This window comes from Sciurus carolinensis, chromosome 8 (assembly GCF_902686445.1).
Source record: "Sciurus carolinensis chromosome 8, mSciCar1.2, whole genome shotgun sequence".
NCBI classification, from domain to species: domain Eukaryota; kingdom Metazoa; phylum Chordata; class Mammalia; order Rodentia; family Sciuridae; genus Sciurus; species Sciurus carolinensis.
The window spans coordinates 105,854,358-105,866,378 of record NC_062220.1 but is presented as its reverse complement, the minus strand read 5'-3'; the positions used below and the strand labels follow the sequence as shown (position 1 = coordinate 105,866,378).

Here is a 12,021-nt window from a genome sequence, read left to right as displayed (position 1 = left end):
CTTGTTAATACCCCAACCTGAGTTCCATAGTGTAGGACAGAATTCTAAGTGGTAACATTAACTATATAACATCTCATTGACTCAAAGCCCTGACATGTTCCTCTCTTGACTACTCATTTTCTCCCGGTCAAAGTAAGGGCAAAAATTAACAACATGTCTTTTGACAAATGTTCACTCTAAAGCTTCTGTGAGGGATGCCACTCTCTTGAGCTCACATTTTAATTAAGCTAGATATTAAGGAAAACAAGGGGGGCTACAGGACACTAATAAGGAGCATGTTGGCTCGAAATCCAATGTTTTCAGTTTTCCCTCCCTCTAATTGAGAACTACTGTCCTAGAACATGATCTCACTCTGATTGCTTTTGGAAAATTGGCTTCGTTGCCAGGTAACATGCTGTGCATTGATAACCATTAAGGTTGCCTGGTACCCAAATAAGAAGATGAAGCCTATGTAGCACTGTTAGGTGCATGATTTAAACTGCCAATCACAATCACAGTAGAGTTTACTATAGCCCAGGGTAGACACAATTTTTTAAATTAAAATAAGTGGCCTGTGACTTTTAATATAAGAGATTAGGTTGTACACAGCCAATTTGTTATCTTGTAATATGTAGACCATAAAATGTCTAGTCATTTCTTATGAAGTACCCACTCAAATTTAAGATAGGTTTAAAGGGTAAAAAGTGAACTTTTTCCCTGTATTCAAGAGTCCATTGTCATTTACATTATACCTATTACCAGTCATTTTCTGAAGACATCATAAAGTGGAACTAGCCCACCCTGCAGTAGAGAATGCCAATAAGGTGAATTTTAAGAGAGGGAAAGTCTGGGCCTGGTGGTGCACACCTGTAATCCCAGTGGCTCAGGAGGATTGTGAGTACAAAGCCAACCTCAGCATTTAGTGAGGCCCTAAGCAATTGAGCAAGACTCTGTGTCAAAATTTTAAAAACTTAAAAAGGGCTAGGGATGTGGCTCAGTGGTTAAACACCCTGGATTCAATGCCTAGTAGAAAAAAAAAAAAAAGAAGGAAAAGAAGAAAGAACCATTTAAATAAACTCTGTGGTACCATATATCACTTTTCACAATGGCCACTGTTTCTTGAGGACTTCTTCCATGAGTTCAAATTTAATTTGCATTTGGCCCTTATTGTATGAGTATCTGTACAAAGAGAGATTGGATGTGTTCTACATAAGCACTTTCATAACTAGTGTCTAAATACAGCCTTGTGTTTCATCTTGAGATCATCCAAATACTGATGCTTTCCCAAAGTAGGAAAATAAAACTGGTACAGCAAAGTATTCTGGAGAAGCAGTTTGCTACTTTCCAGTGCTGCTTTATAATCGTTAACAAATCATCTTCACTTCTGAGACCACTGAAACCTGCTGAGGAATGTCCATATTGTAGTCAAGGCAACACACCAGAAATGCACTGGAGAATTCCCTTTCCCTTTCCCAGCACTTCTCCTCTTCCCAGAGGTCTCCATTCCATATGCTACAGCAGAGAAACCATCTCAAAGGAAAGGCATCTGAGAGTCCTTGGTCATACCCTCATTGCCTGTATGAACTGCATGACCTCATCTCCCTGAGCTTCAGCTGCTTCATCTATAAATTGGAGACAGCCCTCCCTGTCTCCCAGGATAGAGGCACTACTCTGAGATCACACATGTGGTCACTATCAGCACAGTGGTCACCCCTTTAGCACCTCCTTCCAAAGACATGCTAGAGGTTCCCACCAGCCTTCCCCTTCCTCGAATTTCTTCTGCTCACTTCTGCAAAGTTAATGTTCTCCCATCAAACTGATTCACCACCTTCTCTTCCCTGAATCTCTTTCTTAGCTGCCTAAGCACCCCATCTTTCAGCCCATGCTCCACAATCCTCTTGTGATACAACCCAGGTTATTCTCCTCAGTCTGTGGTGGCCCACAACAGTGTGATTTATATTCTTGTGCCTGTTGTCTCAGATGTACTATGAGTGCTCCTTCCATCTGTACTGGTGGTCTCAGCTGTGACTGTGCATCTGCCGTGGTATAGCAAGATCTACCTTCTAGATCTAAGACTAATTGCAATCCCCTGCTCATTAACACCTACCTGCGCTATACAGTTCTAACTCCTTGCCGTGACTAACAAGGTTCTTTACAACCAGTTCTCCCGCTTGCTTTTGTGTTCTTTTTATTTTAGGACACCCCTGGGAACCCTTAGCTCTAGACACATAAAATTCCACCAGCAGCCTATCCACACTTTCCACATTTGCTCAAGAAATTTCCCACTTCAAAGATGAACCAGATCAAATGCAATGCTTTCCCTGGAACGTCTTCCCTGATATCCTCAGTGTTGAAGGTTGTCATAATTCTGATTGAGAACCATTTGCTAAATGTCTTCTTCCCATAAATACAGTCACAGATGATTTTTTAATGTTTCTTTCTACAGTCTTCGTTGACAGGATGAAGCTGAGACAGGAGGAGGGAAGGGATTACTGTTTACTAACTTGTTGACTTGCTGCTGTAACTCCTTCTTGGTCCACTCTGGTGCCTTTATGGAAGCAAAGAGTAGGAGATGTTCCCGTACAGTGAGATTGGCAAATAGGACATCCTGCTGAGGACATACTCCCAGCTCTGTTCTGACTCTAGATGAGTCTGTCTGCAGGTTCTTGCCATTGATGATGATGGCTCCAGAAGTGGGAGGATAGAGCCCTGTCAACATGGATCTGCCAGAGAAAACAAATTAGTACAGATAACAGTGATGCTGAGATCTTAGCATCAATGATCCAATCATCTTCCAGATGATTCTGGCATTCTGTGAAGAACATGCAGTTTCTACATAATCAGTTAAAAGTTCTGAGGAGCTTAAGGGGACATTGGTTGATTAATCTTGGAAATGTGGGCATATGATAATGTCTATACACCCATGTGATACACTGTGATCATAGATAACTACAGTTGTATCAGACTTCCAGATGAAAATCAACTTCATTTGTATAAAGCTAAAGTAATAACATATTTACCTAAGTCCTTGTAACTGGACATAAGCAAACAGAAATGCCAACCTAGATTTCCAATCTGTGACCAGTTCTCCTTCTGCTTCCCCCAGGCTATGTGTCCCTATCAAAGCCACAAGAATTGAATGACCCATCACCTAATACTCACTTATCTGACTTCACCAAAAGCTAAGGATTGCCTAGTTCTGCTTCCTTGTTTCAACAGATTCATTATTTACCATTTAAACTTTTTCATTATTTATAAAATGTTAAGCCTTCACCTATTATGGGACTATCAAATCCACTGCTAAATATTTATGCAAGAAAAATTAAAATATGGCCATATAAAGGTATGTGCACGAATATTGATAGCAGTTTTGTTAGTAATAACTAAAAACTGGGAGCAGTCTCAATTGCCACCAACAGATGAAAGAATGACCAAAGTGTGGAGATGCCATATAATGGAATACCACTCATCAGTCATAAGACCAAGTTGCTGACAGACCACAATCATGGGTGAATGTACTAAACAAAAGAAGCCAGGCACAACTCCATATGTACCGATTTCTAGAACAAGAGACCGGCTTATGGTAATAATTAGCAGGTAAGTGCACACTTGGGGGCCAGTAACAGGAAATCTTGGAGGGGAATCAGACTGTTTTATATTTTCATTATGCTGCTTGTTCCAATAACAACCAAACATGTCAAAATTCATCAAATTGCACACTTAAATCCATACTGTTTACTAGATATAATTATAACTCAAAGACATTGGTAAGTAGTGTGTTGCTATACTCTTTTCAAACCAGTTTTGAGGCTATTGTAGAATAGTTTATGCCAAGAGTTTCTACATAATCCAATAAAACTTCTGATATTGGGATATTGGCTAATTAACGGGGACATAAGATAATGTCTGTGTTCCTATATGATACACCTGGAACATAGACCTCTACAGTTATATCATTCTTGCAGATGAAAATCCAACTTTATTTTTATAGAGGAGAAATCAGTATCCTCAGAGGTTGGTTCCAGGACTCCTCATAAATATCAAAACCCTCAGATGCTAAAATGCCTTATATAAACTGGAGTCTGAGGTAGGAGGATTGCACATTCAAAGCCTCAAAAAGTTAATTAGTGAAGCCCTAAGCAACTAACAAGCCCATCTCAAAATAAGAAGAAATAGGGTTGGCTCAGTGTTTAAGCACCTCTGGGTTAAATCTCTAGTAACCCTTCTAAAAAATGATGCAGTATTTTCAAATAGCTTATGCAATCCTCCCATATCCTTTAAGTCATCTCTAGATGACCTTCAATACTTAACACAATGTATATTCTGTATAAATAGTTATCATATTATAGAGTTTAGGGAATAACAACAAGAAAAAAAACTGTACCTATTCAGTACAGAGGCAATGTTTTTTTTTTTTTTTCCCAAATTTTTTTTTTTTTTTTTTTTTTTTTGCGGTGCTGGGGATTGAACCCAGGGTCTTGTGCTTGCAAGACAGGCACTCTACCAACTGAGCTATATCCCCAGCCCTCCAAATATTTTTGACCTGCTGTTGGTTGAATCTGTAGATGAGGAGCCCATGGACATGAAGAACCAACTGTACGTACTCTGTAAGAGTCTTCGAGATGTTTGTTTTAAATGGTGAAGGCCCAGTTCATTAGTGGGCCTCTTGGTTTCTCATTAAGCCCTGCTGGAAAGACACACGCACTGCACAGGACTGAGAATGCCCATCCCAGGCACACTAACTGCAGCCTAGTCAGCAAACCTTGAAACACCATGGGACTCCAGATTTAATTCTCATCATTCTGTTAAACAAGTTCCCCAAGCTTTCTTTGGAAGAACTGGGCATTAGTAAAAGCAGGATGTGGAATGCTGGCTTTGGAATTATTTATATAACTTATGCTTCCCAATTTTCAAACACTAAAAACACTCTGTTTTTTGGTTCTATTTCAGCACCCAATTTGTTTCCCATATGAAATTTCTTTCTTTTTTTTTTTTTTTTTTTTTGGCTCTGGGGAATTGAACTCAGGGGTGCTGAGCCACTAAGCCACTAAGCCATATTCACAGCCCTTTTCATTTTGAGAAAAGGTATCACTAAGTTGTTTAGGGCCTTGCTAAGTTGCTGAGGCTAGCTTTGAACTTGTGATCCTCCTGCCTCAGCCTCCCAAGTCAATGGGATTATAGGCAGTATCCAATCCATGAAGTTTGTACATGTTATTTTTCTATCTCTCTTAATAAGTTTGAGGCAAAGTTCTTTTCATTGTCTTTACTAACCATACTTTAGTCCTATATATTTAGTGACAAAAATAACATGATTTGTTTGTAAGAGATATTCCATAATTTCTGTGGGTTAACCAAAAGCATATCACCTGTTCTACCTCCAGTTTAAAACCATGGCTATTTGAAATTATTGTTTTTCTGGGGTCACATAATCAGATTCATTAATCAATTCTGTAGCCATTGGACCCTAAGCCAAACACCAATCCTTAATAAGAAAACAAACAAGAAACAGAACATGGGAAATAAATAAATGATTAAAAAATTGCAAATATAGTTCTGCTATTCAAACAAGTAAAACTATGCCCTATGGAACAAAAAAAGAAAGCATCAAAAAATTTTCAGAAACTCAAGTAAAATATGACAAATTACTTGTAGGAAATACAAGAAGAAATTTTTTTAAAAAGAAATCCATCCATTGGAAATGGAGGAAATCTTGCTAAGTGAAATAAGCCAGATGCAGAATATCAAGGGTTGAATGTTTTCTCTCACACATAGAAGCCAGAGCAAAATAAGGGACAGAAGGCAGTCAGGGAGGGGATTAGATATCACAAAGATATAGGAAAGATTAGAAGAAGGAAAATTAATGGGAGGGAGGGGGAAAGGAGGGAAAGAAACATGAAATGAATCTAACAGAATTATGTTATCTCCATATATCAATGGACCAAAGGGAATTTCATCTTTGTATACATGTAGAAAGTACCAATCAAAAATAAATAAATAAAGGAGGGAAAGGAAGGTCAGTAGAGTAGAGGAGGGAGAAAAGGGGGAGGGAGGAGGAAAGGAAAGGGAATAGGCAATGGAGATTGAAATCAAATTCCTTGTATGTATAATTTTGTCAAAAAGAATCTAAAAGTCATGCATAATTATAATGATCTCAACAAAAATTAATAAATTGACTTGGTTAAAAAAAAAAAAAAAAAAAAAAAACAAGGTCCATCCATCCCATCCTTTCTCAGAAGCTATTCTAGGTCTAAAATGTAATTGGGTAATTGTGTGACACCGGGCAGCTTTGGGGAGAAGGCTCCGACTTCCTCCGTGTCATAAACCATGTATTGGGACTTAAAAAAAAAAAAAAAGAAAAGGAAAGGAAAAAAAGAAATCAAACCTTCTGGGTCATGGGTAAACTGGTTTTTAAGAACAAATGAAGGCAAAATGGGACGCACATGATGGTGGTTTTCCCGGCACCGTTGGTCCCCAGCAGCGCAGTTATTTGGCCTCTGTGAAAGGTAAGGGTGAGGTCTTGCACAGCCACCTTGTGGCCCTCGTGCTCCTTCGTCACAGACAGCAGGGTGACTCCTGGGGGGCCTCCTTCAATCTCTCCTTCTCTGCTTCGTTGTGATGGCCCTGTAATAAAGATGCAAATTCATCCCCAGAGGATTTCAAAAGCCCCATAATAACATTTATACTCATTGATGCATTGTTTTCTTTAGAATTGAATTCTTGTTCTGTGACATATGCAGAGCAGTTCAACAATCTTTGTTCAAAGCAAAAGGAAAGTTACTTAATAGCAGAAATTAAGTGAAATCACAGGTGATAGTTTTGAACCCTCATGAGAAATAATTTGTAGAAAATACGAAGATAAAGATACACACGTGAGGGTTTTTCAAGATGGCGGCCTAGAGGGCGGCTGCATTTCACGTTGCTCCAGGACGCAAGATTCAAAAGAGGAGATAGTGAGAGACTTGGGACCAACTCAAAGCCGCCGGGTGAGTCTCTCCCGTTGGGGAGGCGTCCCGGATGGGGCGGTAGCCCCGGAACGCAGGGAACTTTGTGAAGTAGAGTTGCTCGGCGAGACACCCCTCCCCCCACAGGAGCAGTGAACACGGACAACTGGGATCATCGTAGAGGAGGCGGCTCAGCACAGCGCTTGGACTCGGAGCAACCACTGGGGCTCCAGGTGGCTGCCTGAGGAGGAGCTGCGTGGCGAGCTGTTTAGACTCAGAACGACCGCTTCTGAACACTGGGGGGGGGGGCGCTGCCCAGAGGAAGAGGAGAAGCGCGGTGGGTCGCTTCGTCTAGGAGTGACTGCATCAGAGCCACAGGTGGTTGCCAGAGGAGGAGGCGAGTGGCGAGTTGTTTGGACTCAGAACGACCGCTTCTGAACACCGGGGGGTTGCCCGGAGGAAGAGGAGGAGCACGGCGGGGCGCTTGACCTAGGAGTGACTGGATCAGAGCCACAGGCAGTTGCCAGAGGAGGAGCTGCGTGGCGAGCTGTTTGAACTCAGAACGACCGCTTCTGAACACCGGTGGGTTGCCCGGAGCAAGAGGAGGAGCACGGCGGGGCGCTTGACCTAGGAGTGACTGGATCAGAGCCACAGGCAGTTGCCAGAGGAGGAGCTGCGTGGCGAGCTGTTTGAACTCAGAACGACCGCTTCTGAACACCGGTGGCCTGCCTGGAGGAGGAGCGCGGTGGGTCACTTGGTCTCGGAGCCACCACTCCTGAACACCCGGGGGGCTACCCCGAGGAGGAGGAGGAGAAACAGGGCGGGTCACTTGGACTTGGAGTGACTGCCTAGGGCTACGGGCGGTTGGCGGGAGGAGGAGACGCGAAGTGAGTTGCTTGGACTCCTAGTGACTGCGTCGGAAACCGGGCCGCTGTCCGGAGGAGGAGGTGTGTGGTGGGTCTCTGGGTCTCGGAGCTATTGTACGGGGCTCCAGGTGGTGGCTCAGAGGAGGGGCTGCATAGCCAGGCGATTAGGTGCAGAGCAGGGTCCCAGGAGCTAGGTGGCTTCTTGCTGGAAGAGCCACACAGAGACACGCCTAGGGGCGGAGCGAAGTTTCCAGGACTGCGGGCAGATTCTCTGGGAGAGGCAACCTAAGGAGACTCGCCTGCGAAGGGTGAGGCTCCCAGGCCCAGGAGGTAGGTCCGGGCCCCTGGGAACGTTGCAGAGGAAGACAGCCCAGCCCAGGCGGTAGTTGTAGATTGAGGGGAACCTCTAGGAGGGGAACTGACCAGCGAGACATCCCCACCGAGTGAGTCTTCCCTGCCGGTTGAGGTTTTCCCACAGGGACGGTAAAACCAGAGACACGGGCACAAACAGGCCTTGCCTCAGCCCGCAGCCTAGTTCCCCGTTGGATGACCATTGGTCAACAAGTGGAGGCACCTCTGCCCACTAGCAGGGAATATACGCCACCTGAGGGTCACCACCCCTAGGGAGGCAGTTTCTTCGTGGAGCTCCGCATTATCAACTTCCTCTAAGACTTCAGGCTACTGAAGGATAAGAGGGGATATACTAGCAATCTTCAGGGACATTATAAGTCGATAGAGGAAATCTGCAATATCTTAATGACCCACTGATTCCTGAACAATATGAGAAAACAAGGGAAGAAAATGCCCCAAACAAATCTAGATGTTACATCAATAAAATCAAACGACAGCATGGCAGAAGAAATGACAGAAAGGGAGTTCAGAATGTACATAATTAAAATGATTAGGGAAGCAAACGATGAGATGAAGGAGCAAATGCAGGCATTGAATGATCGCACCAATCGACAGTTAACAGAGCAAATTCAGGAAGCAAAAGATCATTTCAATAAAGAGTTAGAGATATTGAAAAAAAAAACAAACAGAAATCCTTGAAATGAAGGAAACAATAAACCAAATTAAGAACTCCATAGAAAGCATAACCAATAGGATAGAACAGCTGGAAGACAGAACTTCAGATATCGAAGACAAAATATTTAACCTCCAAAACAAAGTTGAACAAACAGAGAAGATGGTAAGAAATCATGAACAGAATCTCCAAGAACTATGGGATATCATGAAAAGGCCAACTTTGAGAATTATTGGGATTGAGGAAGGCTTAGAGAAACAAACCAAAGGAATGAACAATCTATTCAATGAAATAATATCAGAAAATTTCCCAAATCTGACGAATGAAATGGAAAATCACGTCCAAGAGGCTTATAGGACTCCAAATACACAAAATTACAACAGACCCACACCAAGGCACATTATAATGAAAATATCTAACATACAAAATAAAGACAGAATTTTAAAGGCGGTGAGAGAAAAGAACCAAATTACATTCAGGGGAAAACCAATACGGATATCAGCAGATTTTTCAATTCAGACCCTAAAAGCTAGAAGGACCTGGAACAACATTTTTCAAGCTCTGAAAGAAAATGGATGCCAACCAAGAATCTTATACCCAGCAAAACTTACCTTCAAATTTGACGATGAAATAAAATCATTCCATGATAAACAAAAGCTAAAAGAATTTACAAAAAGAAAGCCAGCATTACAGAACATTCTCAGCAAAATATTCCATGAGGAAGAGATAAAAAACAAAGAAGCAAATCAGCAAAGGGAGGAATTATCCTAAAGGAACTGTCAAATAAACGAGGAACCAAGATGTTTCAAAAAAGAAAGAAAGAAAGAAAGAAAATTTTAAATATGAACCAAATGACCGGGAATACAAATCATATCTCAATAATAACCCTGAATGTTAATGGCCTGAATTCATCAATCAAAAGACATAGACTGGCAGATTGGATTAAAAAGAAAGATCCTACAATATGTTGCCTGCAAGAGACTTACCTCATAGAAAGAGATACCCATAGACTAAAAGTGAAAGGATGGGGAAAAACATACCATGCACATGGACTCAGCAAAAAAGCTGGAGTATCCATCCTCATTTCAGATAATGTGGACTTCAAGCCAATGTTAGTCAGAAGGGATAAAGAAGGACATTTCATACTGCTTAAGGGAACCATAAATCAGCAAGATATAACAATCATAAACATCCATGCCCCAAACAGTGGCTCATCCATGTATGTTAAACAAATCCTTCTCAATTTTAGAAACCAAATAGACCATAACACAATAATACTAGGTGATTTTAACACACCTCTCTCACCACTGGACAGATATTTGAAACAAAAATTGAACAAAGAAACCATAGATCTCAATAACACAATCAACAATTTAGACTTAACAGACATTTATAGAATATACCATCCAACCAAGAGCGAATACACTTTCTTCTCAGCAGCACATGGATCCTTCTCTAAAATAGACCATATATTATGCCACAAAGCTAATGTCAGCAAATACAAGAAGATAGAGACACTACCTTGTATTCTATCAGATCATAATGGATTGAAGTTAGAAATAAATGAAAGAGTAAAAAACAGAAACTACTCCAACACCTGAAGATTAAACAACATGCTATTATATGAGGAATGGATAACAGAAGATATTAGGAAGGAAATTAAAAAATTCTTAGAGGTAAACGAGAACAAAGAAACATCATATCAAAATCTCTGGGACACTATGAAAGCAGTACTTAGAGGAAGACTTATTTCATGGAGCACATTTAATAAAAGAAGTAAAACTCAACAAATAAACGACCTAACACTACAGCTCAAAGCCCTAGAAAAAGAAGAACAGATCAACACCAAAAGTAGTAGAAGACAGGAAATAGTTAAACTCAGAGCTGAAATCAACAAAATTGAAAGAAAAGAAACAATACAAAAAATTGACAAAATAAATAGTTGGTTCTTCGAAAAAATAAACAAAATTGATAAACCTTTAGCCACACTAACAAAGAGAAGACGAGAGAAAACCCAAATCACTAAAATTCGAAATGAACAAGGAAATATCACAACAGACACGACTGAAATACAAAACATACTTAGTAGCTATTTTGAAAATCTATACTCCAACAAAATAGAAAATTTCGAAGACATCAACAGGTTTCTAGAGACATATGAATTGCCTAAACTGAACAAGGAGAACATACACAATTTAAATAGACCAATTTCAAGTAATGAAATAGAAGAAGTCATCAAAAGCCTACCAACAAAGAAAAGTCCAGGACCTGATGGGTTCTCAGCCGAGTTCTACAAAACCTTTAAAGAAGAGCTCATTCCAATTCTTCTCAAAATATTCCATAAAATAGAAGAGGAGGGAACCCTCCCAAACTCACTCTATGAAGCCAATAATACCCTGATACCTAAACCAGACAGAGACACACCGAGGAAAGAAAATTTCAGACCAATATCCTTAATGAACATCAACACAAAAATTCTCAACAAAATTTTAGCAAATCGCATACAAAAACATATTAAAAAGATAGTGCACCATGATCAAGTGGGTTTCATCCCAGGGATGCAAGGTTGGTTCAACATCAGGAAATCAATAAATGTCATTCACCATATCAATAGACTTAAAGTCAAGAATCACATGATTATTTCGATAGATGCAGAAAAAGCATTTGATAAAATACAGCACCCCTTCATGCTCAAAACACTAGAAAAAATAGGGATAGTGGGAACATTCCTTAACATTGTAAAGGCCATCTACGCTAAGCCCATGGCTAATATCATTCTAAATGGTGAAAAACTGAAAGCATTCCCTCTAAAAACTGGAACAAGACAGGGATGCCCTCTTTCACCACTTCTATTCAATATCGTCCTTGAAACTCTAGCCAGAGCAATTAGACAGACCAAAGAAATTAAAGGGATACGAATAGGAAAAGAAGAACTCAAACTATCCCTATTTGCTGATGATATGATTGTATACTTAGAGGAACCAGGAAATTCCACCAGAAAACTTTTAGATCTCATAAGTGAATTCAGTAAAGTAGCGGGATATAAGATCAATGCACATAAATCTAAGGCATTTTTATACATAAGCGATGAATCTTCAGAAAGAGAAATTAGGAAAACTACCCCATTCACAATAGCATCAAAAAAAATTAAATATTTGGGAATCAATCTCACAAAAGAGGTGAAAGACCTCTATAATGAGAACTACAGAAC

The 12,021-nt window shown here is 40.5% G+C and overlaps 1 protein-coding gene across 1 annotated transcript in view; it reads right to left on the bottom strand.

The window, feature by feature from the left end:
* Nucleotides 1-12,021, bottom strand: part of Abca13 (ATP binding cassette subfamily A member 13) — a 475,698-nt gene that overhangs the window by 260,430 nt on the left and 203,247 nt on the right. The window contains 2 exon segments of the mRNA XM_047562044.1: nt 2,484-2,702; nt 6,420-6,600. Of these exon segments, the coding sequence (XP_047418000.1) occupies nt 2,484-2,702; nt 6,420-6,600 (400 nt within the window).